This window comes from Danio rerio, chromosome 15 (assembly GCF_049306965.1).
Source record: "Danio rerio strain Tuebingen ecotype United States chromosome 15, GRCz12tu, whole genome shotgun sequence".
Classification (NCBI taxonomy): domain Eukaryota; kingdom Metazoa; phylum Chordata; class Actinopteri; order Cypriniformes; family Danionidae; genus Danio; species Danio rerio.
The window spans coordinates 12,584,821-12,607,478 of NC_133190.1; the positions used below are offsets into that span (position 1 = coordinate 12,584,821).

A 22,658-nucleotide genomic window follows, 5' to 3' on the forward strand; every position below is an offset into this window, starting at 1 on the left:
AAATAATAATTGTGTAAATAATTAAATACTGCCTGTTGATACACTGATGTACGGCATCAGTTGTTATTTTATGATATCAATTGACATCAATTGTTATTACAATGATAATGACTATTATTATTATCACTATTATTTAATAAAAACATAATATAGATTTTCTTTTTGTAAATATTCATTCATTCATTTTCTTGTCGCCTTAGTCCCTTTACTAATCTGGGGTCGCCACAGCGAAATGAACCGCCAACTTATTCAGCAAGTTTTTACGCAGCGGATGCCCTTCCAGCCGCAACCCATCTCTGGGAAACATCCACACATATACACACACTCATACACTACAGACAATTTAGCCTACCCAATTCACCTGTACTGCATGTCTTTGGACTGTGGGGGAAACCGGAGTACCCGGAGGAAACCCACGCGAACGCAGGGAGAACATGCAAACTCCACACAGAAACGCGAACTGAGCCGAGGATCGAACCAGCGACCTTCTTGCTTTGAGGCGAACGTGCTACCCACTGCGCCACTGCGTAAATATTGAACATTGATAAATATTGAATTGTAAACATTATTATTATTATTAATATTATTTGTATTATTAATATTATTATTATTATTCATAAATTTATAAACGCAAATGCAGTATACTAACCTTCACCTTAACTCCTTTTATTTCCACAGTTTTAATCATAAAATCAACTCCAATTGTGGCACCCTGTCCAGGAGGAAACAGCCCCTAGAATATAAAAAAAAAATCAAATTACACATACGGAATCATTAAAACAGAAAGAAAAGCAGTGTTTTTTCCTTTACAAACCTGAGTGAAACGTCGCACCAGGCAGGTTTTACCCACTCCTGCATTTCCTATCAGCACAATTTTGAATAAGTAATCATAATCCTCCATGCTCACACTCAGCTGAGAAAAGATGACAGACAGACAGATCAAATTTGTAGATGAAAAACTGCAAATGCAAACTCTTTAGTAAAAACACTGTAAAAAATAAACTATGCCTGACTTCTCCAGGGACGTTTTTTTCTTTCTTTTTTTTCTGCTGTCCATTCATGTAATTTATTAGATCAACAGTGGTTGTGTTTGTTTCTGAAGTGTTGCTATAGGAGAAGCTGCTATGCATGTGCTAAAATGCTGCTGTTGCCAAGGCCAGTGGCTGGATGCAGTGTTGAGACCAATGAACACATGAGGAATAAAGAGTAGACCCAGAGGCCTATGCAAACACACTTGCATAGCTAATTGAAACATAAGGAGGTGAGGCATTTGAAAAATACGATTAAAAGCTGTACGCTGAGGATTAACAGGTTGGATTTTTTTTAAGTTGCACAATATTTCAGGGTAAAAATAAATAATGTTATTGACTGTTGTTATTATTATTCATTTATTCATCTTCTTTTCAGCCTAGTCCCTAAATAAACCAACAACTTATCCAGCTTGTGTTTTTGCAGCAGATGCCCTTCCAGCCTCATATTTACACACTCATACACTACGGCTAATTTAGCTTATTCAATTTACCTATACCACATGTCTTTGGACTGTGGGGAAACTGAAGCACCTGGAGGAAACCCACACAAACACAGGGAGAACATGCAACCTTCTTACTGTGAGTTGATCGTAATACCCACTGCGCCACCGTGACGGCCATTATTATTATTATTATTACAGTTGATGTAAACTTGATTCAGAACTTTAAACTTGATTAAGCAGCATGGATACATGCAAAACAATAAAATCCTAAATATTTCAAATATATTTTCTCATTCATTTTAATTGTGATATTTAAAAAAAATTATTAACTTGTCATCTTTTTTTAAATATAGGTTCTTTTGGTATGGTAAAATAAACTTCCTATTTGCATTACTAAATATTTACATTATGCACATGCACAATCATCACCTCTGATCAATATTTATATTTTTGATTTTACATATGTTGAATAATAATAATACCAATAATAATAATAATATTAGCACATTGTGTTAACATGCATTACCACAATACAATGAAATAAACACTGCAAATAGTTTCTGAGTTTAATTTTGCAATCTCAGAAAATTATATTTGATTATAAATTTGATTATTAAAAATAAAAAAAATAAAATAATCATATACTCAAGCATTTGCTACTATTAAACGGTATGTTTGATTTATACAAATTATTTGGTCACACTTTACAATAAGGTTCATTAGTTAATGTTAATTAATGCATTTACTAACATGAACAAACAATGAACAATACATCTACTGTATTTGTTCATGTTAGTTAACGTTAGTTAATGAAAATACAGTAGTTTATTGTTCGTTTGTTAACTCATGGTGCATTAACTAAAGTTAACAAGCATGGACTTGGATGTTAATGATGCATTAGTAAATGTTCAATTATGATTAATAAATGCTTAACAAGTGTTGTTCATGATTAGTTCATGTTAGTAAATGCATTAACCAATGAACCTTATTGTAAAGTGTTACCAATTGTTTGCCTCATTTAATAAAAAATAAAAATGTTTAACCCTTACATTACCTAGTTTGTCAAATACAGCAACAACAGCATGGGCAGCACAGCTTTTGTCCTCTCATGAATAAATGGTTAATTTTTTTATACAAAAATCTAAATAGATTGGTGAAAATAGATGAAACATAATTTTCTATCCATTGAAATTTTAATTGTAAAATGTGTATTGTGGAAAAAATAATAAATAGCAATAAAAAATAAACATTTTTTGATCCCCACTGCCTCCAGATGAAAAAATCTGATGTGCAATAAGTCTCTTGCAGAAAATTGAAATCATATGCAATATGGAAAGAGCAGACAGAGAACATCGATGAAAAAACATATATGTGGCCTAGTATATTTTATTTGTATCCAGAGCACTGATAAAGAGTAAAAACATTTTATTAAACATTTCATTTTAGACGAGGTGTTCTGCATTAGCTAGCGGGATGCTCTGCACATTAAAGGTCACAGTAAAACATCTTTAGACTCACCGAACACAGGGGATTCACCCCGCTGCTTCTACGATTCCTAATGCATTCAGTCTTTACTTCAGGCTTTTAATCGAAGCTATAAGAGTCGTGCTGCAGCAACGGCAATACCTCGGCAAATTTGGAGAATCGTCTCGCATTGCTGCACGATGTTCCCAGTTTCCTCGTCTTTTTTATAATGACGTCATACAGCTTCCCAGTGGAAGCCGAATTCGGAAAACACCACAGAAGCATTCTGGGATTTGTAGTGGGATTTAGAAGTTTAGCGATTTAAAAGGATGTTGTTGAAGGCAAAGCTCTCTCTCTCTCTCTCTCTCTCACACACACACACACACACACAAACGGCACTTCGGCCATTTCGTTTGAAACCCAAACGCACAAACAGAAGGTTTGTTAAAATTATTATTGGTAGTAGTAGTAGTAGTAGTAGTATTTTATCAAATGAAACAATTGCATTAAAGTACAATACATGCCCGAGAGCAAGAAATAGAGGTATTTTTTAAAACAGATTCACAGTTTTTACAGCTTTTCATTAGACTATGCAGAAATCGAAGACATATACAATTTTAAATCTTCAAGAAAAATCTGAAAGAAAAGCTTAAGCTAACAAAATTTACATTTGTGTATAAAATGTTTAACCAAAAACAAAACAAGATTAAATAAACAATATATATATATATATATATATATATATATATATATATATATATATATATATATATATATATATATATATATATATGTTTTGCATGATCTGGATGTTCATTCTGATGGTTATTTCCTAAAACAACATTTTCATATTTTAATGTAACACAGGGATTATACCACAGAATACATCCATGTTTTTCCAAAAAAAAGAAAAAATTGGCATTCTCACAATTCCAAAAAAGGCAACCCAAGCGTATTCTGAAAACTTACTGCTATATACATTTCTGGAGATCACCAAATACATCCCAGGAGGTAAATTTATTTATTTTAATTATTTAGCAATTTTTGTTTTCGCAAATCCACCAGAGGCCGCTGTGTACGTTTTTTGAGGTCTCAAATTTCTCTCGCGAGTACCATTTGCATCTGCTGTTCTCGCGTAAATCCATCAGAAGCCGCTGTTGACTGACTGATCGACTAATGCCGAGTTCAGACTGCACGATTTTAGCCCCGATTTTTACTCGCAGACAGGTTTTGAGAAATTGCAGACAAATTCCTAAAGTCACAGGCAAATTGCTGCTCGTTCAAGCAAGTAACAATCACAAAGTATGATCAATCAAAGTACGTATCTGTCGAGATCGAGAATCGCAGATGAGTCGCCGAAACCCATGTCAGGGTTCTGCCACTCTGGTCTTGTTAATTTTTGTTTTAGTGGCAGAGTCCAAACACTAGTCCTGTCATGTCTTGTGTTGTGCTCGACTTGAGTTTTCTTGGTTCAAGCAATGCTTTTCTGTCAATGTGTTCGTCCCTGTATGAGTGCCTTTTTTGAGTGAGCTTGGACTGTGCCCACTCCCGCTTGATGCGGGGCATGTGGGATCTGGGCGTGTTTGCGATTACACGCTCTTGTCCAAGTTAGTGTTCATCTGTCTGCAGTGTGGTGTTTCATTCCCAGTGTCTCAGTCTAGTTGGTTTTGGTTGGCACTGCTATGAAACGTGTGAGTGCACGGTGTGTGTTTTCATTTATCATGTACTCTTGTGTCGCATTCAGTCCTCTTTTGGTGTTGTGTTTAGCATGTGGTGCATGTTTACATGCACCATGTGCTTGTGTGTTGTCATCTGAACATGCGGTAAATGAGTTATCTCATTGGCTGAGTGTTCTAGTCATAGGTGCGTTTGACTTCATGTCTTAAAGCACTGCATGCTGGTTAGAAATGACATGACAGGATGTCACATGTGGCATCAAAGTACCGCGACAGCGCTCCGAGATCAGACGACTGATTCAGACCGTGCAGCATCTGAAAAGCGGCTGCACGAGCTCTGATGACGACACCAACATTACACGATTGGCCGAGTTCAACGCATGACAACAACGACGTGTGTTTCGGGTTTATTATTGGACAAATTCTGATTTACAAATTTTGAAAAAAACAATTCTCTTGTCATACCCTCTCTAACTTGTAAACATTATGCTTACTAAATGACTATAAATATTTTACTGCAGTATCATCTTTTGTTAAATAATCTGGTTATAAAGGCTGGCTTGTTTGCACAGGTTTATTTTTGACCTTTTTTTATTCAGACTATTCACTGCATTCAGCTCCATAAATGATTTAAATTATATATTTTAGTAAATAATCTGAATATTAACTCAAATAAGTATCACAGACTTAAAATAAAATAATTATCATCATTGTCCTGACACCCTAAAGCAGGGGTGTCAAACTCAATTCCTGGAGGGCCGAAGCCCTGCACAGTTTAGTTCCAACCCTGCTCCAACACACTTATGCCTAGTTCACACTAAAGGATTTTAAGCCTGATTTGAGACCGATTTGGAAGTTAACGAGCTCGCCGACAGATCGGGCTGTGATCGTGAAGAAATCTGCGGGTGCACGGCGCTCGCCGCTCTTTATGTGTGAACTACTGAACGACGCATCAACGAGGCTCGCTGACGCGTCGCCGACACCTCGCAGACGGAAATCCAACATTTAGCATGCTGAATATTCCAGAGCAGTCGGCCGACTCAACCCCACGTGTGGTCAGATGTAGTGACGAGCTGCAGCCAATGAGAGAGCATATCAGCATGAGCTGAATGCCTGTGTGTTCAGGAGCTCAGCAGAAACATCTGTGATTGGTCAGAATGGGCATCGGTGCACTCGCTTCATTCTGCGTTAGTACAGACATGAGAGTAGGCTATATTAACAATGGAACTAGAATTCTGTAACTATTAGAATTACCATACTGCTCATTCAGAACGTTCTCATATAAAACGCCATACTGTCACAACATATTTACATTCAAAGCTATTATTGAGATATTTAAATTAAGCTTTGAATGTCTGGCATCATATTTAATGACACATTACCCTAAAAATATATATATTTTTGGTAATACAGCCTATAAATATGTAGTTAAGATACTAAAACACTTAAAGGTCTTGGCTTTCATTTTCACTTTCAAACAGGAGCTATTTCACTGCACAGAATATGCTGTTTTGAAAGAGATCTAAAGTAAATTGATGTTTTTGCCATCAGAAAGTTTTGTTTATGTTAGCAGGAAGTTGCTAGGCAAGAAAATGCACACATATTTAAAGTCACAGCGAAAAGTATGAGACATGCATGCAGTCATTTTGACCAATATGGTAATTTAAGGCAGAAATGCTCAGTTCTTTACTGTTTTGTAATAAAAAATAACAATGTCAGAAAGAAATACACTGATAATTAGAAAACGGCAGGGTGTTATAAATATGTTAGTTTTATTTCAAAGAGTTATAAAATTACAAAAATTGAAAACTCTCTGTGTATCTATCCACTGGAACGTTGCAGATGAGTGATTAATCCGCTGATAAATCACCTGATTTGACGATGTTTTTAAATGCTTCCTCCAAAGCTTGAAACGCTGTCAGTGATGTCATCAGCACACAAGCAGCCAATAGTGTTCAGCTTTTTCTGACGACTCCTCTCTCAAAATTTCATTGGCTGTGGTTTGGTAGCTTGAATGAGCTGATGGGGAATGAGTTGTTGTCAGATCATGTAGTGTGTGACCCACCTCTTGTGGATCATTCACAGAGTGTTGCATAGTGTGAACACCACAGAGATTAAAAGACACAAAGTCAAGTCATGTAGTGTGAACGGCACAGAGATCTGCTGATGTTTAAAATCCTGTTGTGTGAACTAGGCTTTACCTGTAGGTTTCAAACAAGCCTGAAGGACTCAATTAGTTTGATCAGGTATGTAATTAGGGTTGGAACTAAACTGTGCTGCGGCCCTTTGGAACTGAGTTTGACACCTTTGCCCTAAAGGTTTCTTGACAAATTAAGTAAAAAAAAAACTATTTTATTAAATAATCATAAAATGATTTTTAGGATTATAAAACATATATTTTATTTCCTGTCTAGCCGCCTATACCTGGTCTTTCTGGTAAACTTCTACTGAATGTGTAGCTCACTTATTATAGGAATGTCCTTTTGTTCAATCTTTTTGAATTAAAGTGCTTTTTTGAAAATGCTTTTATTATCCAAAATAATCTTAATCATTTTTTCAGACTTAATCAAAACACCTTGTTTTGGGATTTACATTAATATATATTGAAAAGTTTTATATCTATAAATGTAAATAAATGTAAAGCACTTTTTAGCATATTCAAACAATAAGTATTAGCCTGGAGTGATGTTTAAACTCCTAAATTTGTGCTTATTGCTTTGTATTTTATAGGCCTGTTTTTGTGTTTATATTACCCTCTTGTTTACCCTTATTTCTCTCATGCATTTGCAGCTGCATGCCTGCAGCACACAGCCCCCAGCCTGTGCTGGTAGTATCTGTTGAAACAACTACATGACTGGACGCCTGTCCTAGAGGCCCTCCAGCCTGTAGAAACAAGGGGTCGTGGACACAGCGCAGTAACAGTGACTTGAAGTATGCCTGCGTGCCATCCGAGTCTGGGGACTCGATCGTGAAGCCAGTTCTGAAGTGGTCTCATATGAAGTAATCCGAGCGGTGTGACAGTGGCTGCAAATGCCATATGCCCCAGGACCCTCTGAAATAATTTCATTGAGACCACTATTTTGCTTTCAAATTCTCTCAGACAGTTCAGCATTAGCTCTCCAGAGATCCTCTGCATGGAGATGAGTTTGCTCTTTTCTCGGTTGATCTGAAGCCTCACAGGTGAAGGTGCCAGAGCACCTTGTCTCTGTGCATAATCAATTGCTCCCGAGAGTGGGCTAAAATCAGCCAGTCGTAAAGGTAACTGAGTATGCGGATGCTCGCGAGCCGAAGGAGCACTAAGGGACCTTCCAAGGGACAGAGAGAGCCCGAAGGGGAGGACTTTGTATCGCAAAGCTTGACCTGCGAATGCAAACCACAGAAATTGACGGTGGCGAGGAAGAATGGAGACATGGAAGTACACGTCCTTCAGGTCTATCGCTGCAAACCAATCCTGAGGACGAACGCGCTTCTGTGTGAGCATTCTGAACGGCAGCTTGTGCAGACAGTGGTTCAAAACTCACAGATCTAGGATTGGCCTTGACCCACCTTTTTGGGCACGATGAAGTACGGGCTGTAAAAACCGCTCTCCATCTCGGCTGGAGGGACCGACTCCATTGCATCCTTCGCCAGGAGGACAGTAATCTCCTCTCGCAAGGCAGGGGCGGACAGGAGGCTGACCCTGGTGAAATGTACACCGGTGAACTTGGAGGGCCATTTTGCGAACTGAATCGCATCGAGTCTGATTGTGCGTATGAGCCACCGCAAAGGGCTGGCCCACACTAACCAGGCAGGCAGAGCTCTCGCTAATGGACTCATCGCTACAATCGCTGACGTACCAGCAGTGGGGCAGCGCGGAGTGGGTGTGCTGATCCGGGAAGTACGAGGGACCCGCGGAAGAGCTGGAAGTGAGAGATTCACTCTCACCTCGCACCCAAGCCTGGAGCGGGGGCTTGAGGGGTGAGAGAAAGAAGACCGTCCTCCCAGCGTCTGTGAGCCACTGGTGAAATGCACAGAACTTGCAAGCTGGAAGGCGTAGCGTCCCAGACTGGCAGAGTTAGGGCTGTCACATCCGAGTAAGTTGAAAAGTGCTCTTTCATTGATGTTTGCGTGGCACAGCAAAGTGCCGTTGGAAATGAGGCCCGGCCCTCCGGCGAGGAAAGAGCAAATTTCCTCTTCTCCAGATGACCTGTCTCAGGGGTGCTTCTTCGTCTGTTTACCGGATTTAACAGCGCCCTGGGCTGCCTGCTTCCGAGGTGCTCGACGTGCTGGTGCAAGCAGGAGGTGCGGGGCAGCTCTCATAGCACGGAGCTGAGGCGGGCCTGGAGCGTGGACCTGCAGAGGGCCTGGAGCGCGGAGCTGCACAGGGCCTGGAGCGCGGAGCTGCGGAGGGCCTGGAGCGCGGAGCTGCAGAGGGCCTGGAGCGTGGAGCTGCAGAGGGCCTGGACCGTGGAGCTGTGGGGGGCCTGGAGCGTGAAGCTGCGGAGTGCCTGGAGCGTGGAGCTGCGGTGGCCCTGGATCATGAGGCTGTGGAGGGCCTGGAGGACTGTGGGGAGCCGGCAGGGCGAGCCATCTGGGTGGTCCCGGCAAGACGAGGAGCTAGGCTGGGACCGGCAGGGCAAGACGTCTGGGTGGTACCGGTAGGGCGAGTTGTCTGGTTGGAGCTGGCAGGGTGAGACGTCTGGGTGGTGCTGGCAGAGCAAGACGTCTGGGTGGTGCCGGCAGGGCAAGGAGCCGGGCTGGAGCTGTACTGAGCGGCGCCCTGGGGCTGGAGCCAACACTGGAGGGCGCTCTGGGGCTGGAGCCAACACTGGAGGGCACTCTGGGGCTAAAGCCGACACTGGAGGGCGCTCTGGGGCTGGAGCCAACTCTGGAGGGCGCTCTGGGGCTGGAGAAACCCTCGCTGAAGAGACCTTTTTCTTTAGCCTCCGCCTTTGGGTGCGGGTTAACCCTTGGGGGTTGGTCATGGGCTGGGACCCTTCTTGAGACTCAGGCGGCGGCTCAGACCCTTCGTGAGACTCAGGACTCAGATTCGTGAGGCAGCAGTGGCAGTGGCAGCGCTGCCTGTGGCGTAGACTCTGGCTGCTCTGGCGGCGGGGGCGTCGACTCTGGCATTTCAGGAACAGGAACAGACTCAGGACAGGAAGCCATCTTGTGAGCTGGAGGACTGAAGCCATTTTGTGAGCTGGAAGACTGGAGGCAGCCATTTTGTGAGCTGGAGGACTGGAGGTGGCCATGTTGTGAGCTGGAGGACTGGTGGTGGCCATTTTGTGAGCTGGAGGCAGCCATTTTGTGAGATGGAGGACTGGAAGACTGATAAACTGGAGAAAGGAGTACAGGTGTGTAATAATGTTCGTTGTTGAGGGAAGAAGAAGACAGGGTCGGCGATTCAGGTAAGCAAATATTTTATTTATTGTTAGCTGTCACCACACATGTATCGATGTATGTGTGTGTGTGTGCTCTCTCCTCTCCCGACTGCTCCTCCCGTTCTCCTTAAGAAGGGAGTCTCTCCGGCCCAATCACTAGAAAGACAGGTGTTATTTATCATTTCTGATTGACCCGCTGATTAGCCGCCGGGCTCCTAGCATGCTCTCCCCCCTGATTGGGTGTTCGATCACGCTTACCTCTCCACAAGGTGATGCTAGCATTATGGTGTTACTGGGTTGGGCAGCAAGCCCCGTTGCCCGTTGTCTATTAGATGAGGAAGCATGTGTGAGTGTGAGTGGAGTGCATGTATGAAAATGTAGTCCAGAAATGTAATTTGTAGTCCAAGGTTATAGTTAGTGAAATCCAGCGATTTTATGAAATACGATCGCTGGTAATCGTGACAGTGCCTAATGTTGGAGCACATCTGATCATTTCTGTTGTCCTCACTTGTTGCTCTTAAAAGCGCGAAAGACCGCATGCTTTTGTGTGTGCGACGCACAGACAGTCAGAAGCATGCGATCTGCACTTGGTCTCATTCGCACATTGTGACGAGCAGAGAGCACACACATCTAAAGTCATTAACGTAAGCACTTTAATTTTCAAATAGGTGTCAAAACGCGGTGTTTAGTGATTATTCATATTAACCCTCATTTTGTAATAAACAAACGAGTTGAGGAGGATCAAAAGACACGTAAAAGCGAAACCATTAAAGTGACAGAGCACAGCTGCCGCCTGTTTTATCATGATTAATAAAACAACGAGAAAATCCCTCTTTGCTCTTGACTGAAGACTTTTGTGGCTAAAGTGTTTTTCTTATGGTGAAGATGCTAAAAGCACAGTTTGTTTCATATTTTTATTCTATTGTATTTATTTCTCTTTCCTTTGCAGAGAGGAAAATAATATATGCAGTTGAAGTCAGAATTATTAGCCCTCCTGAATATTAGCAACCGTTTTCCCCCAATTTCTGTTTCAAGAGTTCACACTTAGATAGTGCTTGACTATTTAAGCTAGTTTGGCATGCTGTCCCGGGAGAGAACCCTGAGCTCGGTGATAGATGAGCCCAAGGCTCCCGCCTGGTCAATAAGCATTAGGAGGGATGTGAGATCAGGTAGTTCTCGATAGCTCCCAAAATAAATCGCTATTGCGCTAATTTGTAGTATGTGCTTGTGACTTTAACTTTGCATGGTTTTTTGGGTGTGGGAGGAAACCGGAGTACCCGGAGAAAACCCACGCGAACACGGGGAGAACATGCAAACTCCGCACAGAGAGTATCGGTTGGCTCAGCTAGTGTTGAACCAATGACCTCCTTGCTGTGAGGCAACAGTGCTAGCCACTGAGCCGCCGTGACGCCCGAACTGAGGAGGAGGGAGAAGGGAAGGATGGGGGGGTTTTCCAAAAACGAAGATGAGGAATGGAGTTTAGGCTGGATATTTATATTAAATTTAGAGTGATCCGATTGGCTAGTTAGTGATTAGTGATACGGATCAGCTGTAGTCAATTCTATCACGTGCTCCTCTCGAAATTAGTTTGGGAAACTTCACTTCAAGAGTTCACACTTAGATAGTGCTTGACTATTTAAGCTAGTTTGGCATGCTGTCCCGGGAGAGAACCCTGAGCTCGGTGATAGATGAGCCCAAGGCTCCCGCCTGGTCAATAAGCATTAGGAGGGATATGAGATCAGGTAGTTCTCGATAGCTCCCCATAAATGCTATTGTGTCGGGACAGCAGCCGTGTATTCGGAGAACGCCCCCCAAAGGCTAGAACTGCTATAGCCGGCTGCTGGATATAGTGATTTGGAAGAAATTAGAGAGGTAGAGGAGATGCAGGCTTGTAAGAGCCTTGATGGGAAAAGATGGGACTCTATCTCCGATGGAGGTAGTGTAAAAATAGGCAAATGTTATGAAATAATGTATATGTCCGCATGAGTGGGCGCATGCGGGCATATAATTATTTATTCATATGGGCATATATCGATATACGCACGTGTGCCGTGCTTTTTTTTTTTTTTTTTTAAATATGCACATATGAATAGGTAAAGTAAAACAAATTAAGCTCGTGGAGTGACTCGTGCTCGTAGTCACAGTTCAGGAAGAGCTTAGGGGTGACGGCACTAGTAAAAATGCATATGCGCGGCGTAGGCGCACGCGGCATATGATTATGCTATTCATATAGGCATATATTTGTAGGCATATTGCGTATTCCTCATATATGCGTATATAAACAGTCAAAGCAAAATAAATAAACAAAAGAAGCTAGGGCTGGTGGGGGGGGGGCAGTGACGTGACTCGTGCTCGTAGTCACAGCTCGGGAAGTTGAGCTATCAAAGGCTGGTTCTAGAAGGAGTCGGGAAGGGGGAATTTGGCCGATGGAGACTCCTTCTAGAGGGAAAAAGGGGGTTTAAGCTCTGGGACCGCTCCTGCGGTTGCCAGATCTTAGGGGTGACAGCACTATGTAAAAATGTATATATCCGCATGCGTGGGCGCATGCGGGCATATGATTCTGTTATTCATATAGGCATATATTTGTAGGCGTGCCATGCGCACTCCTCATATATGCGTAAATGATCAAAGCAAAATAAGATAAATAAAAGGAGCTAGGGCTGGTGGGAGGGGGCAGTGACGTGACTCGTGCTCGTAGTCACAGCTCGGGAAGTTGAGCTATCAAAGGCTGGTTCTAGAAGGAGTCGGGGAGGGGGAAATTTGGCCGATGGAGACTCCTTCTAGAGGGGAAAAAGGGGGTTTAAGCTCTGGGACCACTCCTGCGGTGGCCAGAGCTTAGGGGTGACAGCACTATGTAAAAATGTATATATCCGCATGCGTGGGCGCATGCGGGCATATGATTCTGTTATTCATATAGGCATATATTTGTAGGCGTGCCATACACACTCCTCATATATGCGTATATAAATGATCAAAGCAAAATAAGATAAATAAAAGAAGCTAGGGCTGGTGGGGGGGGGGGGCAGTGACGTGACTCGTGCTCGTAGTCACAGCTCGGGAAGTTGAGCTATCAAAGGCTGGTTCTAGAAGGAGTCGGGAAGGGGGGAATTTGGCCGATGGAGACTCCTTCTAGAGGGAAAAAAGGGGGTTTAAGCTCTGGGACCACTCCTGCGGTGGCCAGAGCTTAGGGGTGACAGCGCTATGTAAAATGTATATATCCGCATGCGTGGGCGCGTATATAAATGGTCAAAACAAAATAAGATAAATAAAAGAAGCTAGGGCTGATGCGGGGGGTAGTGACGTGACTTGTGCTCGTAGTCACAGCTCAGGAGTTGAGCTATCAAAGGCTGGCTTCGCAGGAGTCGGGGAAGGAGGGAGGAAATGGAGACTCCTCTGAGCGGGGTGGTGGTGATGCTGGGAGGGGTTGGCGGGGGTGGGAGGGGGATAGTTACGTTATGGGTTAGTATTATGACTCATTGACATGGTCTTCTGGGCTTCTTTAAGATGACTTTGGCTTAGGCGAATGTATGACTTGAAGGCATCGGATGTCCACCTCCCCAGTGTCTGTATATGCTGTTGAGATAGTCCTCTATGAGCTGCGGTAGTAGCGGCTCCAATTCTAAATGAGTGGCTGGAGTATGGTTCTGGTGAAATGCCAGAAAGGCGAAGGACTGCTTTAAGGTGTTTTTGAAACCAGAAGTGTGTTACTGGGCGAGATAAATCGTCTATGAAAAGGGGGGAGAGAGGGGTGGGATTGAGAGTTTTCCTGTAGTGAATGTATGCTAGGAGTGTTTGAAACGGGAATGTAGAGGAGGGGATGTCGAATATGTAAATTAGGTGTCCTTTGCGTGATTGATCGGTCTTGCTTTGCTTGATGAGGAAGGATATTGTTTCCCCGTCAACCAAAGTTAGATCTGATATGGTGGGGTGGATGCTGGGCACGAATTTTGAAGTTATAGAAATTTCGGAACATCTTAAGAATCCGAAAAAAGAAAGTATGAACATAGCATCCAGGGTACGATCTGTGTGTGTGGATACGTAGCCTTTACGAAGGGTGGAGATACATTTAGACAGTATATGGTGTGTGATGGGCAGCCTAGAGTCTGGGAGGGAGGGGTGGGTTTTTTGGATGCCTTTAATAAGAAGGCTGGTTTGCGAATTTGCTATAGCATCTGAAGTAGAGCCATGGATTAACTTGTGAAAGAATTGGATGCCACTTAAATAGCTTTTGATGGAGCTGGCTTGTATGTTTTTGTATGAATGGAGGTATGTGATGAATGAGGTAATTGTAAGCAAGGAAAAATCTGGAAATGATGTGTTGTACAGGAAATGGAAATGTTTAAATGTATTCCATGCAGTAAGATATGTTTGTAAAGTTCTAGGAGCAACAGCATTTAAAATAAGGGAGATGGACGTCTGATGCAGGTGATGCATAGGGTGGTTTATAGGAATATCATCTCTGAATAAGGAGGCACTGGATGCGGATGAAGATCTGCTTCTGGTGCGAGCATTCGAAATTTCTGAAACAGAAAACGAGAGAGAGAGTCAGCAATTTGATTATGAAAACCTGGTACATGTTTAGCTGTTATGATAAACTGTTTTTTGGCGGAGGTCCAAATGAGGCGGCGGAGGAGCGGCATTAGCGCAGGAGAGTGTGAGCGCCTTTTGTTAATGCATTGAACAACGGCTTCATTGTCGCAATGGACTAGAATGCTGGAGGCGGACCATTCATCTCCCCACAATATGGAAGCGGCGACTAGAGGATATAATTCGAATAGTGCTGACGATTGATGGTGAGGGGGAATTTCGATCATTTGGTGAGGCCATGAAGATGCGAACCAGCGGCCCTGGTAGTATCCACCGAACCCTATTGAGGGAGCGGCGTCTGTGTATAGTTGAATATCGATCGGGGATTCTATCAGGTCGCTATAGAAAAAGGAACAGCCATTCCAGCACTTTAGGAAGGAAATCCAGAGGCTGAGTTCGTGACGGCATTGGTCGGATAGAGAGAGAGAATCATCTAATCCGGGGACCGATGCTACTAATTGGAGAAGGTGAGTTACGAAGGGACGTCCTTGAGGAATGATGCGCATGGCGAAATTTAAATGTCCTAAAATGGACAGCAATTCGCGCTTTGAGCAATTTTGATTTTCCAAAAATATTGAGGATAATGCGATGATGCGGTCGATTTTTCTTTAGGTAAGGAGGCTTGGAATTTGTTTGAATCCAATTTGATGCCTAAATTTCTAGTTAAGTACCAGGTCCCGAAGTTTTTTCCTCTGCGAACGGAATGCCAAGATTGTCGAAAACTGTTTTTGTTATTGTCAGGTGTTCTGTTGCGGGGTTGCTCGGGGGTGAGATAATGAGGAAATCGTCGAGGAGATGTAGTATGTGCGCGATGCCGTAGTTATTTGACAGGATCCAGCATATAGCTTCCGAAAGCATGTCAAATATTTTTGGACTACTTCTGCATCTGAAGGTAAGGCGTACGGCGAAGTAGAATTTAGATCTCCAATTAATGCCAAAAAGATGCCAGTAGTCGGGGTGTAACGGCATAACTTTGAATGCCGAAGAAATGTCTACTTTAGCGAGCCAAGCGTTGCGGCCGACTAATTTGATCAGGGATATCGCTTGGTCTATATCGTGGTAGTTTAGCGCGTATTCCTCTGGAGGAATGATGCTGTTAATGCTAGAGAAGCAAGAATTATGAGGGGATGAAAGGTCAATTATGCCAGAAAATTTTCTGGTAGCTATGCCGATTGGACTAATTCGGTATACTCTGAAGGGGGGAACAAGAAAGGGACCGATCATAAAATTATTATCGATCTCTTTCTTGATCAGTTGATCTACGACTTCTGGTTCTGCGGTGGCTGACATTAAATTAGGGCAGGCCAGGTTGTAGGACGGAAGAGTAGAGACGCCGGGGTGAAATCCGTTGGATAAACCTGTAATGAGAAAATCAGAGAAGTTAGAATCAGGGTGCAAACTTAATTCATGAGCAAGTTGAGGAATATTAACAGGAGTCGACAGATACTGCTTGGATTTTTTATTAGCTTTTTGGACTTGGCAAACAATGCGTGCGTGCGCGCCTCCGCAGTAGTTACAGATGTGGAGAAATTTGCATGGGTGTCGGTAGCATCTTCCGGAATTGAAGTTGAAGCAGGGATTATGAGAAGATTGATTTCGGGAAGAAGACAGAGAAGGAAGAAGAGCAGGGATAGCGGAGGTGGATGTACGAGGAACGTAGCTGGTGGATCTTGGATTAGGTGGAACTGTATCAGAGGGAGGGATGACGAAGGGACAGGAGGTGGTGGAGTGGAGACTGGAACGGCAGACCGCGCAGGATAGATTACGGCAACCGAGAAAGACTCTGTTATGGAGATCAAAGTCGATAGCCCCCCAATATTGAATTTGATTCCATTGTGAGACGCGAATTGCGCATTTTGCTGAGAATAACTTATGATAGGTGTAAAAATGTGTTCCCCCATAGGAGAGCGCGAGCTCCGAAATGATGGCCATGTAATCGTTGAGCTCGCACCTCCTATGAGGAAAAACCGAGCAAATTACCTCTGTGTATCTGGAAAAAGCTACGTGAAATTCTGCTAGTGAAAGAGTGCAGGTTTGAGAACTGGTGGATGGTTTTAGTATGAGTGCAAATTCGCCGCAATCTATCTGGCGCTCTGCCGTGGGAGGTGCAATGGGTGAAAGAAGTGTGGAGAGATCTATGTCAGCACCTGAGATGATGAGATTCCTGATGGTATTGGAGACGGGTGGAGGTTCCAGAGCTGGAGCATTCTGAGGGATGGGAAGAGGTACAGCAGTGGCTAGGGTGAAGGGGGGGTGAGTGGAAGAAATGTTAGTAGGGAGAGGAGGATGCTGAGGAGGGTTAGTATTAGATGCGAGTGCTTGGTGGAGGGATGAAGAGGGCATGAATGAAGGAATATTGGAGGGAAAAAGAGAAGAAGAATGAAGAGGAGCATTAGTACTGATATTTGTAGGCTCGTGTGAGTGGATGAGGTTGGTAGATGTAGATGGAAGGTTGGAAGGAAGAGAAAACTGTAAGGGATTAGTAGCAGAAAGATGAGGACTGGGAGTTGCGCTAGATTGAGGAGCTTGTGGCCAGAAGAAGGTGGCGTTGTTTTGCTGGGTAGCGTTAATGTCTGGGTTATTGTCCTTGGTTTGATTAGATGTGGTTCCAGTAATGCTCCTATTATCTTGGTGGTGTTGGGCTTGTGGTTTTTTGGTGTTCTTGGTTTTTCCAGTTGCTTTTCTTGGTCCGGGTTGGTTAGAGGCTGGCGGAGAAGCGCTGTGCTGGGGATACGGGGCGTGGCGGGAGCGAGTGTTCCTGGAGTTCCTGGTGGGCGGAGTCGATGAGGTAATGGATGTGTACAGTTTGAGGAGTTCAGTCTTATTGCATCGGCTTGGAATGGAAATGCCGGCGTCTGTGATGCTTTGGCGGAGTTCGTTTGCTGTCATGTTCCTGTTGATGGTTGGTGAAGATGTTGCGGAAGCGTATGAAGAGGCTGGTGAAGGTGGATGGAGATTTGTAGCATACGGGGATGGGGATTGAAGACGGCGAGATAACCTTGTTGTTGTTGAACGGATTGGCCTTCGGCCTCTCACTGTAGCCTCGGGCTCAAGCTGGTTCCCACTCTGGGTAAGTTGATGCTGGTCCTCGGCTGAAGTTTCGAGGATAGCGCCGCTTTCGTTAGCTTGGTGGAGATTGTTGTTGTTGTTGTTGTTGTTATTGCTGCTGCTGGTGGTGGTGGAGAGCGTTTGGTGCTTTTCCATTTTGCAGATTTTTGCTTGCTTTAGTCGCTAGCTGTTTCCGGGTCTTCCAAAAACGAAGATGAGGAATGGAGTTTAGGCTGGATATTTATATTAAATTTAGAGTGATCCGATTGGCTAGTTAGTGATTAGTGATACGGATCAGCTGTAGTCAATTCTATCACGTGCTCCTCTCGAAATTAGTTTGGGAAACTTCACTTAATAGAAAGAAGATTTCTGAACATAATAGTTTTAATCATTCATTTCTTATAACCGATTAATTTTATCTATGCTATGATGACAGCTCATAATATTTTAGTAGATATTTTTTTAAATACTGTGCTGATTTCCCTTTATTTAATCACCCTAATTAAACAAAGTTAAGATCAGGATCCTCCCTTAGCTATATTTCTTAGCAAGAGTTTAGTTAAAGGATCGTCTTTAAAGAACGTATTTTGAAAAAGAATAAATTAGAGCATACTTTACCACACAGGGTAACTTAGATGGGTTCTGGAAAATGAAGTCAATGTCCACTCCAGTGAAGAAAATTAATAAAATACACTTTTATTAATAAAATAAAATCCAGTGAAAAAGTAGAACAAACAAAAGACAAACAGAAAACAAGAAATCCTTACTTTGCCTCTCGTTAGAGACAAAGGGCAACCAACCTCAATGAACAGAAGTCAGGAAGCGCAAAGCTGAAGAGTACATGTCAGCTTTTATACTCAGTGTCTCAGTGACAGTATTCATAAATCAACCCTAAACACAGGTGCATAGACTACTTAAATCATACATTCAAAGAGCATGCTAAATCACTTGAACAGTAAAAAGACAGATATATAGTCATCAAGAGTACATTGTATCATATAAATCAACATTTAGGCATTTTAATATAAGCCTTGATTTATAATGTGCTATATAGTTATGCACTTAAATTCAGGTGCGTGAACTCGGTAGAAAGTTCAGCAAAAGTACAAGTTGGGAGTTCATTCAGAGTTCGACTACTAGCAAGAGGGTCATCTGAAGTAGCAAGGGGTTCACAGAGAGTTCGTCCAGCTGATTTGTTGGCTCGGTGCGCCCTCTGTCGGAGTCGCCTTTCCTTTCTCTTACGTTTAATTTCATCGTTAAGAGTTGTACTTTTTACGCATAGGAATATCAGAATACATCAGTGATTTTTTGTGTCTCACATGATTAATGTCATCTGACCCATCAACCATCACAATACAAACATTCAAATTTAAAGTGTGATTCAAAAGCTTAATTAAGGTAATTAGGCAAATCATTATATAACAGTTATATAACAGTTTCTTCTGCAGACAATCAAAAATGTATATTACCTAAAGGGGCTAATAATATTGACCTTAAAAGAGGTTTTAAAATATTTAAATTTGCTTTTATTCTAGCCAAAACAAAACAAATAACCATTTCTCCAGAAGAAAAATATTAGAGGAAATACTGTTATTCCTTGATCTGTTAAACATCATTTGGGAAATATTTATTTTTTTTAAATTCTCTGGAGTATAGAGGTGTGAACCTATACTAGTCTCACGGTTTGGTTCGGTTACGATTATCATGCCTTCGATTCGGTTCAATTCGATATCTCGGTGCATCACGGTGCATTGACGATGCTTTCCAATACAGTGTTATATTTTAGGGGGAGGCTATAACAAGCTGTCTGTATAAACACACAGTACCACACTGTCTCTCATTCAAACACATAAACAAACATAGACAGCACCAAAGAAACAAACAAACACACACGCACGCATGCACACACTTAAGCCCTCGCAACAGGGAGAGCTCGCGCTGAGCGGAGCAGAAAAACGAAAAAAAAAAAAACAATTAAAAAAATAAGCACTTTTCCGACGGTCCCTTCCTGAGAGTTCCTCTCTGCGCCAGCTCTCCCGGCTAAACAAATATTGCGAGGGCTTAAACGAATCAGTGTTCGTAATATCGAGCGAAAAAAATAAAGACAGCTGTGAAACATAACCAGCTTTTTCTTTTTGTAGGAAACACACTTTAGATCTTTTTAGGGTAAGAGGTTTTTTAGTTATTGCCATCTATAACTGAATGTGTGTCAGGAATTTTGAAAACAAAACCAACTGAACCGCGCTCATTTCTGGCGCCCACCAGGATATACAGCACCTTAGCATTTGCCTTTGGTGCCTATGCCACGGGCCGGCCCTGAGTTGGCTGAGTGTTGTAAATACTCGCGCTCACCTCCCTCGCGACAGAGCGCACAGGAGATAAATGACGTCAGTACATAATAACCGGTTATGATTATTACTGAACCGATACCTTATTGTCCGCGTCTGCATCGTGGTGCACCGAAGAAACAATTAATTTTGACACCCCTACTGGAGTACTTATAATTTTGACTTCAACTAATAATCGTTTAGAATAACCATGATTACAATTATGACCAAAATAATCGTTATTATGATTTTTCCCAAAATCGAGCAGCCCTAGTGTCTTTACATCGTACACCCAACAAGAGATTTTGAATATTGGTTTGTGCATTCCGGACAGTTTTATTAGCAATCTTCGACTCATCCCAGAGATCGCCAGAACACCCTAGGCTGAGCGCCCTGCCCGGCCGGGCGGAAGTGCTCGGAGACGGCGTAGAGAACGTAAACAAAGACAGGGGAAGCGCGGCAGGCTAAGAGCTAAGCTAAAGCTAACACGACACCGGCTTCCTTACCCATCATCTTTCTCGCCAATGTACGGTCACTGGTAAACTAAATGGATGAGATTCGACTGCGCATCAATCACAGCAAAAGATTATGAAACTGTAATGTCTTGATTTTCACAGAAACATGGCTAAACAGCGGGATACCAAACAACGCGGTATCGCTAACAGAGCACCACACATTCCGAGCGGAGAGAACGGTGGATGACTCCGGTAAGACCAGAGGCGGAGGATTATGCATTTATATTAACAAAGCATGGTGCACAAACTCTGTCGTCGTTGGGAGACATTGCTCTGCCAACCTAGAATTCCTAATGGTTAACTGTAGACTGTATTATGTGCCACGTGAGTTCACATCCACCATAATAACTGCTGCTTATATTCCTCCTGATGCTGATGCCAAGCTTGCTATGAATGAACTTCATTCAGCCATCAGCAAACAACAGACTGCTCACCCGGAGGCTGCTTTGATTGTTGCAGGGATTTTAATTACTCAACTTAAAGACAGAGCTTCCTAAATTCTATTAAAACATTTTCTTCCACACAAGGGGAAACAAAACTTTAGACCATGTTTACATAAACATGGCTGAAGCCTACGCTGTGACCCCCCTCCCCCACCTGGGTCAAATAGATCACCTTTCTTTGTTCCTTACCCCTAAGTACTCACCCCTCATCAACCATGTGAAGCCAACAGTGAGGACCATCAAAGGTCAGGACAGGACAGGTTTCAACACACAGACTGGAGTATGTTTGCTTCCCAGGCCACCCATGGCTCTCACACAGACATTGACAGTTACACTTCCTCTGTTCTGGAATATATCAACACCACCATAGACAGTGTTACAACCCAGAAACAGATCACTACATACCCGATGTAGGCGCAGCTTGTGCCTCCTGCTTAAGGCATGCAACACTGCCTTCAGATCAGGGGATGCACAGGCTTACAGCACTTTCAGGGGTAATCTGAAGAGGGGCATCAAAAAGGCCAAGCACTGTTACAAGCTAAAGCTAGAGGAGTACTTTTACAACTCTGATCCTCGGTGCATGTGGCAGGGCACATGTGAAAGAGACAATAAAGAACCCTACACCAGGATCACTTCCTCAACCGACCACTCACCTATCACACTGACCTCCTCAGAAGTCTACACCGCACTGAGTCAGATCAATGTGCACAATGCTGCTGGACCAGATGGTATTCCTGGAATAGTCCTCAAAGGACGTGAAGGACAGCTCGCTGGGGTATTCACAGACATTTTCAACCTGTCGCTTAACCTAGCAGCTCTGCCAATATGCTTTAAAACCACCTCTATTGTGCCAGTGCCCAAACACTCCAGCCAAACATGCCTGAATAACTACCGCCCTGTAGCACTCACACCCATCATCATGAAGTGCTTCGAATGGTTGGTCCTGGCACATCTAAAATACTCTCTGCCATCCACACTGGACCCACATCAGTTTGCCTACCGTGGCAACAGGAGCACAGAGAATGCAGTCTCCATAGCACTGCACTCTGTACTTATACACCTGGACAATAAAAACACTTGTGCACGAATGCTGTTTGTGGACTTCAGCTCAGCATTCAACACTGTCATACCCTCTAATTTATTGATCAAACTAAGACACCTGGATATCGACACGTCTCTCTGCAACTGGATTATGGACTTTCTAACTAACAGACCTCGGAATGTTAAATCAGGCCACATCTGCTCCACCACCGTCACACTCAACACTGGTCTACCACAGGGCTGTGTGCTGACCCCTTCCTCTACTCCCTTTTTACCATCAACTTTAGGCCTGTGAACAAATACAACACCATCATCAAGTTTGCAGATGACACCACAGTGATTGGTCTAATCAGCAATAATGATGAGAATGACTACAGGGAGGAGATACAGCATCTGGCCACTTGGTGCATCGACAATAATCTCCTTAACACCAACAAGACCAAGGAGCTCATTGTGGACTTCAGAAAGGGACGAACAGGCTTACACGATCCCATCCACATTAATGGGATGGCCGTTGAGCCTGTCTCATCCTTCAAGTTCCTGGGGACCCACATCTCAAAGGACCTTTCCTGGAACACCAACACCTCCAGTCTGGTCAAGAAGGCTCACCAGCGCCTATTAGCTAGTGAAGAAGATTTCTATTCTCTCAGTGTGAAGTATTTTCTAAGTGTAAAGTAGTTAATTTTCTCTTCACAAAATGTATGTAGTGTTTGCAGCAAA

General features: G+C 43.0%; 2 protein-coding genes across 3 annotated transcripts in view; both read right to left on the bottom strand.

Moving 5' to 3' along the window:
- rab30 (RAB30, member RAS oncogene family) overlaps nucleotides 1-3,172 on the bottom strand; it is a 33,204-nt gene extending 30,032 nt beyond the window's left edge. The window contains exons 1-3 of one of the 2 annotated variants that reach the window (NM_001002750.2): nucleotides 2,993-3,169; nucleotides 815-913; nucleotides 650-733 (exon numbers count right to left, since the gene is read on the bottom strand). In NM_001002750.2, the coding sequence (NP_001002750.1) occupies nucleotides 650-733; nucleotides 815-901 (171 nt within the window). In that variant the 5' untranslated portion in view covers nucleotides 902-913; nucleotides 2,993-3,169. Of the gene's footprint in view, nucleotides 1-649; nucleotides 734-814; nucleotides 914-2,992 lie in introns of both variants that reach the window. The other variant, XM_068213513.2, reaches the window with a different exon arrangement.
- LOC141377778 (uncharacterized) overlaps nucleotides 1-22,658 on the bottom strand; it is a 369,547-nt gene that overhangs the window by 203,673 nt on the left and 143,216 nt on the right. The window lies entirely within an intron of this gene.